Source organism: Lissotriton vulgaris, chromosome 7, assembly GCF_964263255.1.
Source record: "Lissotriton vulgaris chromosome 7, aLisVul1.2, whole genome shotgun sequence".
Taxonomy (NCBI): domain Eukaryota; kingdom Metazoa; phylum Chordata; class Amphibia; order Caudata; family Salamandridae; genus Lissotriton; species Lissotriton vulgaris.
In genome coordinates this window covers 668,294,102-668,317,424 of record NC_141695.1, presented here as the reverse complement: position 1 = coordinate 668,317,424, position 23,323 = coordinate 668,294,102, and the positions used below count along the sequence as shown (strand labels likewise).

Genomic DNA, 23,323 nt, shown 5'->3' with positions numbered 1-23,323 from the left:
CGTGGGACCACTGCCTGCTCTTTAAAATGCTTTTAAAACAATCACAAAGGGCAAGGGGTCCCTTTGGAGCCCCTTCCCATTTGTGAATGGGTTACCACCTGCTTGAAGTAGGTGGTAAAACGCAAATGGTTTGCAACCACATTTCGGTCGCAAAACATTCATACATAACGATTTGATCCGGTATTAGGAAGGGACGCGCTAAACACGCTTCTTCCTAATACTGATTCTTTTACCCTCCCTCCCTAGAAGACAGGGCTAAACTTTCAAGAAAAGACTCTAGCTGGAGGGACTCTTCACGTACTTCATAAACACAACACAAAACAGGAGCTGGTTCATAGTTGGACCACGATCAATACAGCTTTATGCCCGAAACAATGCTTAGACCCCGGTACTAGAAAGAGGGAGGCTTTGTCTCTGCCAAATAGGTTCTCACCTGTATCGCAATTAGGAGAGACGGATTGACATATAGATTCTCTTGGGGAATCCCAAACACCTCTTCAAACTGAAGAAACTAATTCCGGTATATTAAATAGAAAGGTAAAATTAATGAGTTGGAATATTGCGGGGTTACGCTCTAAAAGAGATGATAAAATCTGGCTAAGCTACATAAAGCTATACGACATCGTAGCGCTCCAAGGGACATGGGACAGAGGGTGTGATTTTTGGGTTACAGGTTACTCATCATTCTTTGTCCCAGCAAGTGGTACAATAGCAGGAAGAGATAAAGGGGGCCGTAGCGGCGAGACGTTTCCCGCCGCTACAAAGGTCGAGATCGTCGCAGCACCTGTTGCCGCTGTCAGAGCCGTTGCATCCTTCGTTTGCAACTCCAGAGATCGCCGCATTGTGCCTTTGAGAGAACAAACTTCCTACGGAACCTACGCACCGGAATCCATACAAGTGGCCTTCCTCCCCATACAGACCGGATTCCTCGCAACACGCCTGCTGCTGGAGCGGGGCTGTCGCATCCCTCCCCAGGGTCTCAGGAGCAACGCATCGCTTGTTTTCCACCGCACCAGCTTCTGCTTTTGGAACTTTGTCGCAACTAAAAGGTACTGTACCGAGGAAACCTACGGGTAGCAGTGCGCTTTACAAGCTCAAATACATACTGTGAGTAAACGCAACGCAACTGTGAACTTTTCAAGCATCTGTGGAGTATTTTATCGTAACCTAAAGAACTTACATTACAACCTTAAGAAATCTTTTGAAACCATATCCTTGAACTGTGCATGGTGGATTTTTGACATTTTGGTCTTGTGTAGTTTAGATTAAATACCTTTATTTTTCTAAACTGTTGTGGAGTCAGTTTGTGGTGTTTTCACTGTGTTACTGTGAGTGTTGGTACAAATACTTTACACATTGCCTCCTGAATAGCCTTGACTGCTTCTGCCAAGCTACCTAGAGGGTGAGGAGGGGTTATCTCAGAGGGTTTCCTCCTTGACCTGACTAGAAGCATGGGTCCCTATTTGGACAGTGGTACCTACCTCTGCCAACTAGAGACCCCCAGTTCTAACATATCCCTTTAAGCAAATGATCTGATCTTATTTTCAACATATCACAGCAAGCTATATCCTCAAATACAAAAGGAGGTTGCAGGTTTTGGCTGACCTTCAGCATATAATTGGAGATACGGAACAATTAGGAACTGGTTAAGATAAGGGCTGTGACTGACATTAGACAGCAAGTATTATGTCTGAACCAAAGTTTGAGTACAAAAATATTTGTTCTTTATTGAATCATAGAAGTTTTTTTTAAAAAGAGAAAATTTACATGTGAAGAACTTTCTACATGTATTGGGTACTGTGGGTTTTTCAAATACATTTCAGGTACCAGCAAAATGTATTTTTCTGAGTCACCCCCTTTAGAGACTCCCAGTATACCAACATGTTTTAATGTTTAACTCAATCTGCTGAACAGACAATACTGACTCCATATTTCCATCTATTTGCAGACATCACCCTAAACCTTTTGGTGTGTCTGCATCTCCCAACCACACCCTCGTTTCGCTACGTCTCCTTTGGATATCCACATTGGAGCATATTATCCATCTCCCGCACAGGTATCTACTTCAACAGCTCATCAATGTTTAAAGAGATAGTATAAGGGATCCCTTCATACGTCTAAATATGTAGTTTCCTCCCCTTCCCCCCTGTTCCATTCCCCCACCAGAATCAAATATAAAGCCTGATTTCATGAAACACCTTAGACCACATTTCATCCACTTGTAAGGTATGCCCATGCACTTATATTGCCGCAGGCTTTTTACCTTTCCCACCTGGGTCTCTTCCCTCCCTTTCTCCTTTTCTCCCACCCCCCACTAAGACTTACTCATATGTGTAACTAGGCATAGTAAATGTTTAGATGTAAACTTGTAAATTTATACATATGTCTGTAAGATAGAGAAGCAATATGTTGTATTACTTTTATAATCTAGTACCTTGTGGATCCAGAAATGTATAGCTGTAGATAGATAGGTAGAGACAAGAAGACATACAAGACACTTGTAAATATTGTATATAGATAGACACTGTTAAGGTTTTGCCCTTCCCAGATTTCAACTGTATAGGACACTAGACTGACATTATGAATTTGTATAACATTATACTGATACACATTTCTGTATTTTTATTTATGTATTTCCCTATATAGGGCAACTGGAAAAAATCATGGCTTCCTGATGAAGGCTCACAGCCGAAACGCGCGTAGTACTCTGTAACCTATAGCCATGTTTTAATATGTACTGAAATGTATTTGAAAAACCCACAGTACCCAATACATGTAGAAAGTTCTTCACATGTAAATTTTCTCTTTTTAAAAAAAACTTCTATGATTCAATAAAGAACAAATATTTTTGTACTCAAACTTTGGTTCAGACATAATACTTGCTGTCTAATGTCAGTCACAGCCCTTATCTTAACCAGTTCCTAATTGTTCCGTATCTCCAATTTTTTGAATTATCCCGAATTAGGAACTCTAGTCGGGGATACCCTCTGTTTGTACACACCCTGCCTTCAGCATATATCAAGTGAATAAAGATAAAATGAAGATAATGTTGAGTAATCTTAACTGGAGGGATGTGAGGGAAAGGAGGCTATTAAATACTTAGGTATCAATGTAGTAAAGAAGGATCTACAAACTTTAGCAAAGACAAACCTAAGCAGGATTATTAGAGAGTGTAAGAGCCTGATCCCAAGATGGAAATAACTACCCAATACAATTTATGGCTGCGTTTACATGATTCAGATGATGATCCTACCCAAATCCACTTTCCTGTTTGACAACATTCCCTTAGCCTTTGACAAGAAAATGTTGAGGAAGTTTCAGGAGAAGATAAGTAGTTTCATTTGGAGTACCTGAGGGATTAGGATAGCTTGGAAAAAACTCTGAAGGAAACAGCTTAAAGGGTAATTGGCTGTACCTGACTTACATTTAGGCTGGTAGGCCTTTCAATTAAAGAATTGCAGAGGACTGATGGGAACATCAGATTGATGTCCAAAAGGGAGAATTTGGAAGAGCCTTGTGGCTATCCTAACAATAACAGTGTGTATATATAAACTCAGGTCCCAAACATTTTTAAAAGAGTTAGGTTTAAGCTCCAGCAAGCAGCTGTCAAGTTATTGAATGATATTAGAACATTCTTGGGTATTTCATATTATAGCCCGAGGGCTAGTATGGGATTTGCCAGGGACTCCAGAGCAATTTGCTGATAAGCGGTGCAGCCCTATTAGAAGAGAGATGATCAAAACCTGGGGGGACCTGCTCTGTTAAGGGAAACAGCTGTCGTTAGAACAATTAGGGAAAGAACGTCTGGTCATCCCTCAAGGTTTAAGTATATTCAGCTAACTCAGTGGGTTAAGAGACATGTGGAGGTTACGGTGGAAAATTCCTGGATAGAAGAGGTTCTTTATGATATTGGACCCAAAAAGAAGAAAATCTCCTTTTCGTATTGGACTATGGTGACAGTCGCAGACGGACGGGCAAAACGCTGTTTGGAATATGGGAGCACAAATTACCTAACGAAGAGATGGACAAGATATTGTTTTATGCTACGGTGAAATCTGCTCCATTAAGAAGGAACCATCTCTTCCCTCTTTATAGATCCTACTGGACTACTGCAAAGCTCCTTCTGGCAAGAAATGGGAAAGCTGTTAAATTCCATATTTAATGGGGGCCTGTATACAAGCCCCATTTTGATATTATTTGGAAAAGATGAAGGCAGTTTGAGTTGGTAGGTCGTCAGCAGAGTGAAGAGAACTGTTATTTTAGTAAGGCCATTGAACAAGGCTTGGGAATGAGAGAATGTTTTATTTTCTTAAGGAACACTGCCTGGACATAGGGCATCCATGTGGGTGTTATTTATGTGCTCCCAGAAACCGATACCGATGATGCCAGTTATAGCAGGCCCTAGGGATCCAAGATGTCTTTTTCATGGATTGATTAGCACTAGCAGCGACCTAGTGGACTTGACCCTAGTGGTAGCCTCATTGGACTGTGTCCTGATCCCCAAGGTCTTGGGAGCCTTAGTAGAGACCCTGAAAATCCGAAAAGTCTGGACTTTTTAAACTTCCAAGACATCCAGAGACCTTGCAGCAATTGTGTCCATTTTCCAGAAGACATCATCAGATACAGCTTCCAGGCTTGCCCCACCACAGCAATTTGAGCTTCATAGAGAGGGCTAAGTTCAAACACAGAAATCTTGACCTCTTGAAGGTGTTAAAATTATTTGAGTAAGAAGAGAAGTTCAGCGGTACCTTGCTAAATGGCTATCCAACTTTAAGAGGGCTTTGCCACATACAGCCTGCAAACTTGCCCCACTTAAAAAGTTCAACTTCCAATATGTAAACCAAATCAGAAGGTAAAAACTTTGACTGGGTCGGCTTACTTAGTACATCTAGGTTCTCCTCTATCACAGTCAGCCTGATGCCAGACCTAGGTCCTGTCCAACTGCGAACAGTGATTTCTGATTGCTATTTTACTTTATCTTGGTACTTCTCCCATAAAACTTTTTCTCATCTCAAGTTCCCCTTTTAGATTTAATAATTTTTGTTTGAGTTTTCCTATTAAAATGTTCTCTATTTGCAAAAATTGGAAGTGATACTTTTATTGTGTTATTTTTGAACTTTTTAACTACTTTGGCACTGCTCAATACTTTACACAATTTTGTCAGCTCGGTGCCATGATTACCAGGATTAACACCATGTTCATTTATTTAATTTTTTTGTCCAACCTGACAAGATTTTGGATTTCTTGCTAAAAGATTCACATCATTTGCAAACCATTTTGTTACAACATAATTATAATGTTCAAACTATTACAATTGTTTTAATGGCACATATGTGCTGTTTTCATCATGGTTGATGTGGGTGGCTTATAGAGCGTGTGCAGTGTGAATTTTTGTATGAAGGGGAAGCATGGCTGCATTTGCATACAGGGATTGTATCAAATAAAGTGTTAGGAGGGGCTATTCATATTTGCACAACAGATTAATGAATAATTTGGTTTACATTTTTTGTATTGAAATCTTTTGACATAAAAAATGTATTTGGGATCAATGCATAATATGTTAATTTAGCAGACATGAAGTATCTAACCTTGTCATTTTATCCCGCCATGTTTTAAACAGTGTTTATGAGCAGACTATGGCATTTTCTAAATAAAATTAGAACATTGGAATGTAATAATTGGCAAAGTTAAAAATAGTTCTGAATGACAGTTATTTATTTATCAATACATAAATATTTTAGGGCCATATGTATCAAGAAACCGTTTTGTGATTCCCTAATTGCAATCCTTGTGATTAGCAGTTAGGAAAATCACAAAAAAGGCATTAATGAAAGTGCTTTGCACACTTTTGTTGATTCCCAGTGTTTCACAAATGATCTAACTCATGAACATTAATGAGGTACGTCGCAATTTACGACCCATTAGGAATCGCTGAAGTCACAGGGATGGTGGCCTACTGAGGTCAGCAGACCACCATGTCTGTGAGTACTTTTAAATAATGCAGTGTTATGTAAAGCAGCCCGTTTTCCTTGAAGGAAATTGATATGCTTTACAAAAAAAAAAAAATGATATGTTTTCCTATAATTTTTAAGAGCTGGCAGTGGTTCGTGGGACCACTGCCTGCTCTTTAAAATGCTTTTAAAACAATCACAAAGGGCAAGGGGTCCCTTTGGAGCCCCTTCTCATTTGTGAATGGGTTACCACCTGCTTGAAGTAGGTGGTAAAACGCAAATGGTTTGCAACCACATTTCGGTCGCAAAACATTCATACATAACGATTTCATCCGGTATTAGGAAGGGACGCGCTAAACACGCTTCTTCCTAATACTGATTCTTTTACCCTCCCTCCCTAGAAGACAGGGGTACACTTTCAAGAAAAGACTCTAGCTGGAGGGACTCTTCACGCACTTCATAAACCCAACACACAACAGGAGCTGGTTCATAGTTGGACCACGATCAATACAGCTTTATGCCCGAAACAATGCTTAGACCCCGGTACTAGAAAGAGGGAGGCTTTGTCTCTGCAAAATAGGTTCTCACCTGTATCGCAATTAGGAGAGACGGATTGACATATAGATTCTCTTGGGGAATCCCAAACACCTCTTCAAACTGAAGAAACTAATTCCGGTATATTAAATAGAAAGGTAAAATGAATGAGTTGGAATATTGCGGGGTTACGCTCTAAAAGAGATGATAAAATCTGGCTAAGCTACATAAAGCTATACGACATCGTAGCGCTCCAAGGGACATGGGACAGAGGGTGTGATTTTTGGGTTACAGGTTACTCATCATTATTTGTCCCAGCAAGTGGTACAATAGCAGGAAGAGATAAAGGGGGCCGTATGCTTTTGGTATCTGTAAACATAGCGGGCTTAGCCAAACAGATAGACTCTCCCTCTTTAAACCATGTAATAGTGGAGATCAGTTTGACGAACGATACAAAATTATTAATTATACATTTTTATAACTCCATGTTAGATGGCTCACATAATGAGCATCTTTGCTCTTTGGAAAATTTACTCTTGAAATGCAAGGAGCAACAATCCACTTTTGTACATTTCATTTTGATGGGGGATTTTAATACTCACTTATGTAATTTAAATTGTCAGTATAAAGAGAGGGATGGACCAGTAAATGCAGTTCACCTACACTTTGAACATAGTCCCAAAGGAGAAACTTTGGAGGCTCTTCTCTCAAATGCTGATCTTTATGAACCTGGGTACCAGGATAGGAATGACCGAGTTGTGTCCTATTTGCGAGGAATTCGAAATCAATAATTGATTACATATTCATCTCGCCAGGATTGCTTGGTTTTGTGATCATCTATAATGCAGTGGTATCTGCTTTTAGTGATCACAACCCGGTAAGCCTTGAACTGGATAATAGCATTACATTTGTAAATATTCAGGTTAATCCAGTGGCAGAACTGCTACATTAGCGAAAGACCAAGGGAGGAGGTTAAAGTGGAGCAAAGTAACCCCACCAGATTTTTTTAATACTCTAAAAATGAAAGCTAGTCATGAACTAGACACTTGTGTGGATTCCTCCAAGACGGGGGTGGAAATGATCACTTCATTTGAAATAATCTGTACCCTCGTGGAAAAAGAATTAACTGTTAATACTCGGAAAAAAAATTCCCTAGCCAGGGGGTGGTTTGATTATAAGTGCTCCAGAGCCCATAATAATCTTCTGGGGGCTCTTAAAAAGTCCCCCAGGGATAAAAATGAAGTCATAAGTCTCAGGAGAGAATATAAAGTTACATTGCAGGCGCGTAAAGGTGCTCTAAAAAAGGATGCCTGGTCAGCCCTAATGGACAAGGCGACATTGAGGGACAGTTTTAGTTTCTGGGCTATCATTAACAACCCCCTGTTCTCAGGTATTGAGAACGACACTTTAGAAGTCAACATTAGTGAGAAAGATTGGTTGACCCATTTTAAAGATATATATGGGAGTAATTTGGAGCTAGAACCCTTTGTACCATTAGAACTAGATTCTGGATGCCCGGTACTTTTCTTTTCGTTAGAAGAAGTTAGGAAGGCAATTGAAAACACAGCAGGGAAAAAAGCTCCTGGACCCGATGGTGTCCCGGCAGACATGTACAAAGCCAATGCTAGTTTCTGGGCCAAATTACTAACTAATGTTTTTAATGCCTCCATAACATCTGGGCTCTCAGAATCATGATCCCGTTCAACTATCATACCTGTATTCAAAAAGGGCCAAAGAGGAGATCCCTGGTGCTACATGCCCATATCGCTCCTAGATTCATCTGTCAAAATACTAGGGAAGGTGATTTTAGCTAGAATAGACGACTGGGCTGGGAAAAATAATATTCTTTCAAATGCCCAATATGGGTTTAGAGCGGGCAGAGGGACGGAAGACCAGTGTCTCAACCTACACCTTATCTTGAATAAATATACGGTGGCATCAAGGAGATCGGTCTACCTTGGGTTCATGGACCTATCCACAGCCTTAGATCTTGTAAATTGGACCAGGCTGTGGACTATGCTCCTGGACCTAGGGCTAGACCAACCCTTGGTGCACTTTTTGGCTGAGGTACACCGGGTTCTACATGCTTCAATAAGAATGACACAAGAGGATGTTTGCACTGCAAAGCTCAAGTCCGGTAGAGGGGTACGCCAAGGGTGTATTTTAGCCCCAATGCTATTTACGCTTTATATAAATGATCTGGAAGAATCTTTGGGCAAGGCTCCTTTAGATGTACCGCGTTTCGGAGGAATTTTGACACCAGTACTCCTCTACGCGGACAATGCTGTTTTACTGGCACAAACTCCCTCAGGCTTACAAAGATTATTGACCTCTTTTCGTGACTTTATGTCTTCACTTGATCTAATGATAAATATTCGAAAGTCGCATGTTATGGTAGTGGGTGGAAGGAAAAATAATGTCAACACCTTTTACTGTAATGAGTCAGCAATTTCGAGAGTTAATGTCTTCACCACCAGGAACACAGGCCCCTCTTATCTAGCTAAGCGCTTTTCGCGCTACACTCCATCGCGCTGCCTGAGGTCATCAGGAGCCAATCTGGTTACTATACCCAGGTTTAAGCTCAAAACGAAAGGTGGAAACACTTTTTCATTCCTGGCGGCTAAGGCATGGAACAGCCTCCCCTTCAACCTCAGGCACGCCCCCACAGAAAGCCTTTTCAGGAAACTTGTGAAGACGTGGATATTCCCTCAGCCCGACTCTTTGGTCCTCGCAGCCATCTGATTCCTGTTTTCACCAAGCTGGTTTCTTCTGTTTGCTCAGCGCCAAGATGCTCCTTCCGGAGCGATAGTTGCGCTATACAAATTCCAATAAATATCAAATATCAAATACCTATTTAGGGGTGGTATTTGATGATAGAGGTACTTGAGCCCCCTAACTTTCGGAAAAGGCTAATGCGATGAAAGGATCCTCAGCTGCCATATTGGGCTTTGCTAAACATCTAGGGGGGAAACCAACTGAAGCCATTTTATCCATATATAGAGCCAAAACAGTTGCAATTGCAAGATATAGGGCCACTATATGGAGATATAAACATCCTGAAGCTATTCAAAGAGAGGAGAATAAATATCTAAGCACACTCTTAGGTTTACCCCAATCGGCAGCTACTTTCGCCACCCATCAGGAGCTTGAGATGGGTTACATTAGAGACATTATAAATATGGCCCCTATCCTACTGTGGATAAAAACTTGGCTGAATCCTCACCTCTCTCTTAATCATGCTATTTTAAAGGACTGTATGAACTTGGAGAATATGAAAAGTATTCAGTGGATGCCCTATATTAAAACCATCTCTAGGGAACTGGGGTGCCCAGAAATCTTCACTAATCCAGAGGGCCTGGTAAAAGCAGATCTGGGTTGGGTCAAAACCAACTTTATTAAGAACAGAGAATTGGAGTGGGAGGCTGTTCAACTAAGGAAGTCCTCGGTAAGGGAACACTACTTATTAATTTCATCCCTTTCTTTTCAACCGTACCTCACTGTTGTGACGGTCCCGTTCCATCGTTGGGTTTTGACCAAATTCAGATTTAATCAAATCCATTTGCTGCTAACCGACTCTAATGTCTGGTGTAGGCCGGTGGATGTGTCCCCATGTAAGTGTGATGGTTATTCCCTGCAGGAGACTATGCACTTTACTTTTTTTTGTTCCTATTATAGTTTGCCCAGGCAAAAAGTTTATTATTCCTTTATTAAAGGGTAGGGTGTTTGAGCAAGCCAAATCTGCGTTGCTATTCCTAAAGCTAATGGAGTCCCCGTTTATAATGTTTGGAGTGGCAAATTTCTTTGTAGCTTCTATTCGCCACAGAAAATGTATCATGACGGGCCTTAATAACACTGTTGGTGTTGATAAATGAATTCATACTGACAATATGTTTTAAATCTGTAATGTAATTATTTTAAAAAATGTCTTAAAATTGTGTCCTTTTAAATATGTTTTATTTACCCCCAAATCGATTTGTATACTGTACTTTTTATGATTTTAATTATTCGAAATAAAGTGGTATTGAATTGAATTAATACTGAATCACAAATCCAAATTGCAATTCGGTAACAGGTTATGGATCACAATTTGGGTTTCTCATCTATAAATCGGCCCATTTGCGACCTCAAAAAGGCTTCATACATGTGGCCCTTGGTAGAGGGCTAAGATGCCTGACAATGTGCTCCGGCTGACTTTAGCATTTGCCTATCATGCGTACCTGCTATCCCTATACCGTAACCTATTCCTTGTATTTCACCAGTTTCCCACCTCTTTTCCGGTTCATGGATGTGTTCTCTTTTGGGTACTCTCCAGTTTCCATTTATCAGTATTCTTCATTGAGTTGCTGTTTTCTTTGAGCTGAATGGTAGGTATTCTGGTCGACTCTGCTGACTTGTTAATTCTGCTACTACAACAGTAAATTATAATCTAGTCTCTCTTAGTCGAATGTATTACACGTGTATTAATATTTTCTGGCTTTCAACTTTGTATTGTCAATACATAGATAGTACACCTTTTTACGTTTTGGATTGAACAAAATTGGTGCTTCTGCTGAGGATCTGGAGAGGCTTATGAATCTTTTTTTTCAAGGTTCTCCTAGAGATATTATTTCATTGCTTCATCCTCTTTGACTTTGAGTGGATTCAACCACGTGTAATGCCTGCTCTGGGTATCAATTCAACAAGACAATCACAAGGACCATAACAAAGTAATTTGTTTGTTCCATTTCGCCAAATGCATCAATATATATGTGTGTAGTCCTTTTGCATGCCCTCATCTTCCAAAGATTTTTCTCTAGTGGTATACAACAAGAGACACCGTTTTCTGGGTCATGTTTTCTTAACCACATGGTTCCTATGAAGGCAGTTAATGATATCAAATGCGTTCATATCCATTGCACATAATGAAGTTGCCATTACTAAAGGTTTAGGGGGCAAACACATATCTCCAGAAGTAAGGGGATTCCAACAATTCCTTTGATGGCCTCAAGAGTAGAATATAAATGTGCTGTTTTCTTTGAAACTTCATATCTGTGAAGCATTCTGATGGTCCAGCATCAAGTAAGGCTAGATATGCCATTGGCCTTTCCAGGTGGCTAGGACTACAGACAAATTGAGAAGAGCCTTATCTTATCAAAGTTTTGGCAGAATATTGGGGCTTCCACCATGGCCTGTCTGTTAAGGTCAAGCCTTTTGTGTTTCAACCAGTGTGTGCAAAATAGAATAAAGTGTGCACCATTGCCACAATACAGACGACAACATAATCTTGATTCCCTTTTATTCCCTAGTGAGTGTTCTCCTAATGTTACTGATTTTTATAGTTTTTTCCCAGATATTATTTCTCTGCTCCTATGGCCACATTCGAAATCAACAAACATTTTTGATTTGTTTTTCCTTCTACTTTCCAATTTCTTTGCTCTGTGGTGTTTTGTGGCATATGATCCCTTAATAGCATCACTGTGGGTGGCAAATCAACAATCAACAATCAGAGACAGTAAATCTTTTAACTCCTCTGTAAGCAGTGATGAAAAAGCTACTGCTGCAGTGTCAACGGCCTTCTCTGCTTCGGTGTAAAGTAGTTGGAATACAATGATATAAGAAACTAACTTCTGTTTTCTTGACCTGAATGTGAGTAATCCAGTATGGATAGTCTGTTTTATTTGATGTTTTCGAAATATGGTTTTCAAATGTTTCCTGAAAGGAAAATTCTTATCTTTAGCTCAGAGCCGAGGGGTGAGGGTCCTGCAGGATTCCTGGATTTGGATTCCTTCATGATCTCTTCACCTGTATTAGGTTATTGAAGGTGGATTTTTTGATTAGCTAAATGCAGCGGCGAAGCAGCTCACGTAAGGTAAACTGTTTTATTTATTTAATTACTTACCTTACTCCTGTCCATCATATGTCGGACTCCACTACCCCACACACTGCCCATCCCCCGCCCCGCCCTCCCCACCGCACCGCAGCACTCCCACAGCGAGCCACCGCTGGCTAAATAAATGTCTACTGTGAAGTTTTAGTTGGGATGAAATAATGAACCCGTTGCGAAGATCTTTATTCCTGATTTCACCAGAGGCCAGCGGGGTGCTTTCAAGCCCGGTTTAACATTGTCATGCATACTCTGGAAAACACACGGGCACCTGAAAAAAGGTTGAAACTCTGACAGGGAAATCAACTGTTTTGAAAAACTTTAGCACTTGGCACAGTGTTGATTTACTCTAGGAAGGCATATAAACTCTAGAAACACAATAATATAATGCACATCATAACAACTGACATAAAAAAAATATTTTATTTTTATTAATCTTTTTGTTTGATTTAAAGGTAGAAAAAGTATATATATTTATAAATTCAATTCATACATAATTGACTTCAATGCATAGCTAGATATGCACTCTAAATGACATTGAACCACATTTTGATGTAAATTACGGTGTAACCTGAGAAAAGTTTATCGTCAACACAAATTAGATACTCAATTTTATATAGAATAAGTGGTCAAACAGTGTATTATTTTCATGATAATATTGTCATTATACAACTTGACATATGATTAAGGCCATATATGAAGACACCGGTAATTACCAGTGTCTTCATATACGGCCTTACTCATATGTCACGTTGTATGTTATCAGTTGTTATGATGTGCATTCTGTTATTGTGTTTCTAGAGTTTCTATGCCTTCCTAGAGTAAATCAGCACTGTGCCCGGTGCTAAAGCTTTTCAAAACAGTTAACATTGTCATCCATTCATATGTTAAATCACACAAGCTGCTTGATTTGTACTCTTTGCAATGTTGGATGGTTGAAGTGGGATATTTGGCAGTGGTCTTGGCGTTCATAAGGTGAATGAGCAATAAACATACCTTTACAGTTTGTGTTTATTTGTGTTTATCTTGTCACATTTCCATGTGGTTGAACTCAAAGACAAAGGTCAAATGTCAGGCTATGTCGTCTAACAAATTGCTGCATATTTGGAAACTTGAGTTTACTTTTATTTCTCTCTGACTGCAAAGTGAGAGTGTTTTGCTAGAGTGGCCAAGGTGACAATCTTGCTTGGGTGCCCAAAGTGAAAGGAAAGGATGTATGCCTTGCTCTGGTAACGCACGCCAACTTAAATACCTGTAAATAAACTATAAACATATTTCAAAATATACTATCAATTAGGAAAGACACATAAAGTACATTTTTTGGCCTTCTAAAGTTTGGAATTAAATATTTTAATAGGATCAAAACAATTCAAGACACTTGACTAGGTGATGCACAAATGATAAGTATTGACTGAAACCGGATTTCCACACATTACATGTCTATGCAAATGTATTGACTATCTCAACAGAAAGTGTGCTGTTTGTAAATGACAGTGTGCTAACACACTAGTGCTCCAAAATGCACCAGCAGCTATATACTACACCATTATCTGTGCTGAATGGCGTGGAACATTTGCTACACTTGTTTCTTGTGTGACACCTGCATTTTTCACAATCCATGTGGCTTCAGTGATATACTATTGATGACAGCACATCACTCTGACAATTGTCCCAACAGCACTGCGGACTAGTGGGTCAGTCAAAAGAAATGACTCAGGCCGACCTCTTTCACGATTACTACTTCATGATTTGCTCCAATCCAACACAAGAATCTCTCTTTCACCAAGTGGTTCATTTAATTTAGAGACTCTGGTGTGTGCACATGGTCCTGCACACCAGACTATCTGAATCTGGGTAGTATAAATATATACTAGACTGTACATGCTATAGGTCAAACTCATATTTTGAGGGGAGACGAGGGAGGGGGGGAAGCACTGCGTTTTGGCAGAGGAGAAAGAATGAAATCCAATTTGTAGGTGTTGGCTACTGAATAAAAAAAAAACACTAAAGGGCCAGCAATGATACCCTGATGATTGAACAGAGGCCCGCCATCCTTTTAATGAATGATCACGTTTTTTCTTCAGTAACTTCGGTTTCCCTTACAGATTTTAGTGAGCGATATATTTGCATACCTCACAACTGGTTAGCATTATTTTTCTCTGCTCTCGTAGAAAAGGCTGCAATCCAATTCAATTAATTTTAAACTACCCTAAAGTATCAAGTTGCTCAACTGAAACATTGAAATGACTCACTGAAAAATATACTGGTCTTTATAGAGAACATTGTGTGACTAAGCAAATAAAACCAATAATCTCAATCAAATAATTGACACGGCTGTACCTGGATAGTAATGAGTAAGATGTCGAGTGCAGTCGGTTCCTCTGGAGTTGATAAGGATTTCCTCTGACTCTGCAGCTTCGAAATTTGCAACCACTTGCCATTGAAGAACGAGTAGAGGGTTTCTACTTCCCTGATTGCGACTATGAGGACATTGCCATGCCTGTCCTTGATTGGCTCATAATAAACTCTGCCTAAGTTCTGGGTACCAAGTAGATTCTGAAAAGGAACAGACCAAGGACACGTGTGAGGAACAGAGAAAGGCACAACTTTACCCCTTCGTTTATGAATTCTTACTTACAAGTCCTGAAAGCAAGATGAATTTGATGAGTGAAGCCATCAGAATAAAACCCTAATCCACTAAAATCCCCATAAAAAATATCCTGACATTAAGATGAGAAAATAAAATATTGACTGGGGTGGAGTTGCATTTTAGGAAGCATAATATTCACCAACAAGTCTTGTTGCTGCAATACATTTAATAATGTATATTTTGTCACAAGTATATTAGTAGCATTTGGATTTCATCATAGAAAAACAGAAGCATTTATTACAAATCACAAACAAATTCCCATGTTTCTGTTTTATGTGAAAAAATCTTATTTTCTTTTTTTTTTTTACTGGTGAAATGCATGACAACACAGTATGAATGAGAGCAATCTTATTAAAATAATATTTAATTCAACATGTTAAAGTAAAATAGGACATTGCAATTTATTTGCAAACGATCTCTACTTGAAAGAATATAACAACCTTTCTAAAAAGAGTAATTCAGAAGTTGGTGTTTTAAAGAGATCGAGGTAAGCACTATAACATTATACGTTTAGAATATTCAGACTTGATAGATGCAGTCCTTCTGGCAGAAATTCAATATAGCACAGAGTTGGTTTTCTTTACCCAAAAGCCATGGAGAGTATACATATTTAATGGGGAAGAACAACATCTTTTATAGAGTACATTGTCCAGAAAGCACATCCACAAGTGACGAATGTCTCGGCTTGGCACATGGTCCTTGAGCAGACTCCTTCAGTGAAAAACCTGATCTTTGGTACTTTGCAGCATGTTCAAGCACCTAAACACCAGCAAAGGAGAAAGCCACCACCGATCCAAGCCTTGCAACTGTTACCCACAGTATTGAAACTCTCCAGGTTGTCACTTATTGCTATGTCCTGGATATTTCTTATGCTTCCGGTGCCCCTGTTTCTTCATTTCAGCATTTCCTTCAGCCTGTACCTTCCCCCTCTTCCAGTTTTGCATTGAACCTTTTTAGTTCCACCACAAGTCTATTTCTCCTTTTTTGCACAAGTACCTACTTTAATTTTAGGGCCACTTTTCTACTTATACTTGCTTGCCAGTCATTTCATTCACTCACTCTTTTTTTATGCTGCTTCCACTCAACGCTATATATGCACTTCAGTTCAACACTATACTGGACATTCATCACTCCACTTTCTGCATCCTTTGCCATCCCTGCCATTTCTGCAACTTCCATCTCCCTCATCACTCATGCAAGTGGCTTGTCAGAAAGGCAATCTTAATTACTGTATTTGGACTACCATTTTTTAGGCTTGCTGAAATCGGAAGCCTCTCTTGGCCTTAGAGTGAGGATAACTCTTCCCTTCCCTCAGATGCTAGGCACACATTGAAACTTAATAGACAAATGCTTTCATAATCATTGTTTACAATATTAATAAATCAAAGCCACAACCTATATTACTGTTCCACATAAACATTTTTTCAAATATTACTCATGCCAATGCCAAGCCTTGACAGAGTAGGGCTTTTCTTATTTTTTTTTATTTCTGAGTGGCTTTCAAAAGAACATCCGCTGTTTTGGAAATATGTTCCTGATATTAGACACAGTGCCCAAAAGGGGGCGTGGCTAGCATCTGCACAAGATGGCAGGTCTCTGCTGAGCTCCAGAGAGCCTGCCGCATAGCACTTCTCAAAAAACAGCTGTGTGAGTCTTTCTGTTCTATCAAGACAGCGGGCTATGGGGCCCTCTGGAGTGTTTAAGGATGGTGTCCATGCTACAACAGTTTCGCTAACCTTGACACTACTAGGGAAATCTGTAGCTCCAGACAATAGCAGAACCCAAAGATCACAAGAAGAAAGATGGAAAGGCAGTCTTAAGGGATCTAAACAGAAACCTCTGTTCCCTGTTTTCCCCGTCGAAGAAAAACAAGATAACTCTACCACCCTTGAGACATTCCTGAAAAAGCAATATGATGTCCATGATATTGCGCAAAGAAACAAAGACAAATACAGACCTATTACATGCAGGTATCAGAAGGGATCTTAAAGATCTCACCCTCAGAATGCCGATGGTAGAATCAGTATGGCGAAAGATCATATTACAGCACAGTCTAAACACCTGCTTAAAAATGACTCAATTTTTACCGCTTCCAGCGTGAGATCACTGACCTACATCATAATAGGTGAAGCGACATTACCATGTTCAGCCTTCCCTTTAGGGTTCTGAGGATAAGGCTTCCTAGTGGTCACCTTCCTGGAATCCTGGATCACAGCAATACTCGACATAACCTTCACAAATGACTTTAAACTCAATCCCCACTTTCAAACCAAATAACACTATTACTTCCCAAGTGTTCATCTTCAAATGTTTGCACCATCAACACTTTGACCACATCTTAGCTTATATGTAGAAAGTCAAATAACTCTCATGGTGTGGTCCAAAATCTCCATTTCCCAAGACTTCACCAGGGACACTGTCACTAGAAGGAAATGTTGTGTGGCACTTAGGAGGACGCTGTAGGAAAGAGTAATACAACATTCTTTTGATGGACCATCTGAATTTAAAATCATTTACAAAGGCCAAACTCACTTTTTCTCAGAGCCCGCTGATTTGTAAGTGTTCTTGAACAATATCTTTCAATCAAGTATGGATGGTTCACACATTAACACCGGCTAGTGCTCCCCTCAGCTCTAAGTCATATCATTTGACTTAACTAAGGATTACCACCAGTGCTGTTCGGTGCTCCTCAGACTCCAAGAGCAATCTCAGCACTTCAATTTTTGTTACATTTTTTACATTGAATTCATCTCATGCTCTTGTTGAATGAAGTCAAACAATGGTAATATTCTTGGTCAAGCCACTTTTAGTAACCCTGATTGTCTTCTTTGAACTGATTGTTAATCATATCTGTAAGCATTACTGTAGGATTTGCTGTGGTGTTACCACACTTTAGACTCATTGTATGTGGTCTTTGTACTCCTTTGAGCATGGCGCAGCCTTTCACACCCCCCATTATTTATGTATCTTTTCCACATGCCATGCGTTGCAGCTATCGTCTACTGACAGGACTATGAGGGTGCACAGACATAATATCGACTCCAAAATATCGACTGGACATAATATCGACTTTTAAATATCGACTGGACAAAATATCGACAGGACAGAATATAGATGACCAAAATATCGTTTTTAAGGTAAGTGATATAATATCGACTGTTAAAAATATATATAGTAAAAAATATCGCATTTTTAATAATATCTAATTTTTTTTAGTGGATTTTTATGGTATAATATGTGTGAAAAGTGTGTAATTATGTTATAATTAATTATTATTAATGATTTTAGTTTTATAACCATTGCGTAATTTAATTCTGTAGCGGGTTGTGGGTTTATAGGGGAATAGGGTGGGAAGTATTTTAATTATAATTAATTAAATATGTAAATGTATTAATTGATAGTAAATTTAAATTAATAATTAATTAATTTATAATAGTTAATTAATGAAATTTTAATTGGTAATTCATTTTAATTAATTGATTAATTGGTAATTATGTAAATTCTACAAAATTATTTTTGTAGTGGGTTGTGAGTTTATAGGGGAATTGGGTGGGAAGTCATAAAATTATAAATAATTAAATAATTACATTTATTTATATTTATTTAATTTCAAATAATTGTTAAAAACTTTTACATTATTAAATAATTAATAGTAAATAGTTTTATTAATTAGTATTAATAGGTGATCAATAGAAATAATTATTATTAATTAGTAATTATAATATATTAATTAATAAATTGTATACAAATAATAACTATTTTTAATTAATTAATAATAGATATTCAAGAATACATTTTATAATTATTTATGAAGTATTAATGTTGTATTCTCTGGAGTGGGAATAGTAATTTAAACCCCTACGCTATCCAACACTTTCCCTACTGTTGCACCCACTGGAGTGGGAATAGTAATTTTAACCCCTACGCTATCCAACGCTTTCCCTACTTTTGCACCCACTGGAGTGGGAATACTAATTTTTCCCCCTACGCTATCCAACGCTTTCCCTACTGTTGCACCCACTGGAGTGGGAATAGTAAATTTAACCCCTACGCTATCCAACACTTTCCCTACTGTTGCACCCACTGGAGTGGGAATAGTAATTTTAACCCCTACGCTATCCAACGCTTTCCCTACTGTTGCACCCACTGGAGTGGGAATAGTAATTGTTACCCCTACGCTATCCAACGCTTTCCCTACTGTTGCACTCTTTGGAGTGGGAATAGTAATTTTAACCCCTACGCTATCCAACGCTTTCCCTACTGTTGCACCCACTGGAGTGGTAATAGTAATTTAAACCCCTACGCTATCCAACCCTTTCCCTACTGTTGCACTCACTGGAGTGGGAATAGAAATTTTAACCCTTATGCTATCCAACGCTTTCCCTACTGTTGCACCCACTGGAGTGGGAATAGTAATTTTAACCCCTACGCTATCCAATGCTTTCCCTACGCTTGCACTCTTTGGAGTGGGAATAGTATTTTTTACACTTCTGCTATCGTACGGTAATATAATAGTATATTATTTAATTATAGTATGTTACTATATATATATGTTTTAACAAATATGATAGTAAAAATTTATTTTTATTAATTTCATTTAATATTTAATTATTATAAGTTAATTTAAGTATTTTTAAGTATATTTTAGTAATTAAATTTTAATATTAATTTAATGTAACACTGTTTTTAATAAAGTCGATATTTTTTCAAACTATATTATTGTAAACAATATTTTGTACTCGATATTTTTGTACTTACCTGTTTGTAGATACAAACTCGATATTTTGTCTGTCGATATTTTGTCCACGATATTTTTGCAAGTCGATATTTTGTCCCTCAATATTTTTTCAGTGATCCGAATATGAGATGTTTGACAACCTTCCCACTCGCAAACATCATGTTCACCCTCAGTATAGATGCTCAGATCTCACTTACCTCACTTTTCTCATCAATCCCAGCTCTTCGGTCGGTTGACAATCTGTGCTGGTTTTAAACAATATGGAGTCTTACATGTTTCACTTTGCAGGCAACTTACCTATTTTAGAAGGATTTGGCATCACAAGGAATAATATGTACCCTGAGTGTAAGATTTGCCCCATGTTTCTTGCTTATGTTCAACATGTTTGTTGGTTGTTTCTGTCAAGGTATAATCACACAGCTGCCTAACACATATTTCCTATTGCCTACTGTATCATATTAAATGGTGGAGCCGGAAGTTGCTTAGATGGCCCTATAACTTACATCTGTTTCAAGTGTTATTGTGTGTGATGCATTTGTATATCTATATTAATCCTTATGGGTGTTGGTTAAATGCAGTGGATCTTTTCTCTTATTAGAATCCTACATTTTACAAGTTTCACAACAACTATATAATCCGATGAGGGGAATCCTTGCCCTCTTGCTACATATGCACACCCCCCAGCCTGCTTTTTGTTTCTCACCTTCTATGGCTTATTCTCCTTCCTTTAGGGAAGTGCTTCGGTTTGATGACCTTATGTTTTAGTTTTCTCTGTTCTTTCTGTGCGGTTCTCCCTCCTTCATTTCTTCAGAGCCATGTGATACATCTCATACTACTTAAGACCTTCAAGATGGATTGCTCTCTCCCACATCTCACACTGCATACTGGTTTCTACCGTAATTACAGACAAGCACACTTCAATCCTGAAAGTTATCTTTCTCAACACCAAAGGCCTTAATCAACTGGTGCAACATAGGAAATCTTCTGAATATTGACAATCCCGTAATGGCGATCTGGTTTTCCTCCAAGAAACTAGGATTGGCTATTATTTAGACCCTGTCTTTGCATACTGGCTGGGTGTCTGATCTATCATGCTCTGCACCAATCTTTAAAAAGTCTGTTGTGATCACCTTAATTGCACGTAACTCTGGCCTACCAATTATTAGCACAGAGCAAGATGACAATGTTAGACGACTGATCACTTGGCTTTAAGGCTGCAAAACGGAACAACATGCTGTAAGTATGTATGCCCCCACAATGGATGACTCGCATTTCTGGTTGAACATTGTTGGCAAAATTAGCATTGTTGCCCCCGAGGTTGAAATCTTTGTAGGTGACGATTTCAACCTACCAATGGACATCACCTCAGACAGAAACTCAGCCTTTAGATACAGAGTCCCCAAGGACCATAAAGAATGCATACTCAGTGCTCCTCTCATGGCCTAGTAAATGTGTGGAAACTCCACAACCCGGCAGGTAATGACTTTACTTTCTTTCCCCTCCGCACAACAGTTTCTCAAGAATTGATAATATATTGGGAGACTCCTCTTTCTTGCAAGACACTTTATCCTTATTCATTGAGCCTATCACAATCTCGGACCATGCTGCCATTACGATCTCACTGTGGCTCCCTGCAGCTTCTCTGGATACTCCTTAAATATACTTTGCCAGCCCCTGTGTTGAGGACCTACATTTTCAATGGCAATTGAAATTAATCAAATACTTAGGTGTTTAATTTAGCAAAGATCTATTAGAATCCACAGCACACAATTAGTAACAAATTATTGAAACAAATTAAATATATTTTGTCAACATGGTCCCCTAAGCTTATATCTTGATGGAGGTGTGTAGAATCCCTAATTCTAAGGGTTTCAATTTCCTAGTTAGCATGCCACCTATTCAAATTTAATAGAGCTTAATTTTTACCATTAATAGGATTACATCTAAGTTTCTATGGTGCTAGAAAAAACCCAGAATCAGTTTAAAAAAAATAAGGACTAATTCTAAAGAGGGCGCATTTAGTCTACGGAACTTTGTCGATTATCAAACAGCATTCCTGGCAGCACAGGACGCATGATGGTTTTAAGACGAACCTATTAAATACCTGCCTGGCTTAAAACTGTACCACATATTAGTCATGCATTTTACCTAGAAGTCATTTTGACCATGTCTCACCATTTTTCCTTCACGCTAACAAGATTGTTAGAGACACAATCACAACCTTCTTATCAGTGGACAAGGCTTTCACCTCTAATTTAAGGAAATCTTTTTCCATTTCATTATGGAATAATAAGAAACTTCAACCTGCAGTTTCTTTCATGATTGGCTGAAAGTGGGCTAGCAGAGGCATCTCTCCATTAGTTGGTAGCCTTAACCTATGCTGCGCTCTAAGTGAAGCATGGGCTTTCCAGTCTAGATTTCCATTATTTCGAAAATATCAAAGTGAACCTTTCAAAACTAGGACCCCTCCTGAAAACAACTTTATTTTCCTCCCTCAAACAACTAGAAAGCAGGGGGCCATGTAGCATCCAAGATTTATAAATTATGAGGAAGCCACGCTACCAAACAACACACAGACCTGCAGACCAAGTGGTCATTATATTTGTCTTCTAATGGCATTCCACCCATTCAAGCTCAGACCTGGGCAAAAATCTGCCCACTTTCACTCCGAAACGAAGTCATTCCTTTGCTTATACAAACACACTTTTTGCATCACACTTCTTATATTGGACCCCTAAGAGACTTCAAATTATAGCTAATTGACATCGACATCTGTTGGTTAGGTGAATCACCATATGGAGACCCAGAACATATGTTCTTCTCATGTGCATGTTTGACATCCTTTTGGGAAGATGTCTCGTCACAATTGAGTACTATCTTTTTTGTTTGCCAGCGATTATGCTTGGTACTTGTACAACAGTCTCCCCAATTAACCTCCAGGAATCAGATCTCGCTCTTCTCGACGTACTGATCACCATTGTGCTAAAGACCATCCTAATAGATTGGAAATATATTAACAACATGTCCTGCCACACATGGTGGGCATGGGTCACCAATTTCAGGAGCATGCACACTTCCCAATCAAAGTGCTCCAGCAACCCCATTACTTCATAGCCCACAAACGGAGAGCAATAGATGCTTTCATCCAAAATGGGTAGGAGGATTGTAAGATTCCTTCTTATCTTGATATTCTGTTATACTCCTCTGGTGTAGGGCTGGACACAACATTTTCCATAAGGTTTTCCGTGGCTATCTTTTCTTCATTTCCTCATGTCTTCCCTTCCTCTCATTTTCTCCTCTGTCCCTTAATCTCTATTTCCCTCTGGCCCTTGCTCAAGCCTAGTCTTCTCATTACTCTGTACCCTCGTCCTTTCTTGTATGATCTTAGTATTATCTTAGTTGAGAAGCTCATTGGAATTTAGATAATTGCGTTAGTTACAGTCCCTGCTTCGGATTCGTGTAAATTTACATTCAATGGTAAATAGGCTTATCAACCGTGCCATGCTGCATTAACATCACTGGAAACCATGGGCCCCATTAGGATGGACCCCTAAGGGCGGGGGTCCCGCACGCAGCATTAGGATGTG

The 23,323-nt window shown here is 39.0% G+C and overlaps 1 protein-coding gene across 1 annotated transcript in view; it reads right to left on the bottom strand.

Annotated features, from left to right (window-relative positions):
• ANKFN1 (ankyrin repeat and fibronectin type III domain containing 1) overlaps window positions 1-23,323 on the bottom strand; it is a 1,140,330-nt gene that overhangs the window by 441,014 nt on the left and 675,993 nt on the right. Inside the window, exon 11 of the mRNA XM_086928764.1 lies at window positions 14,689-14,904. Coding sequence (XP_086784890.1) covers window positions 14,689-14,904 — 216 coding nt within the window. The remainder of the gene's footprint in view (window positions 1-14,688; window positions 14,905-23,323) is intronic.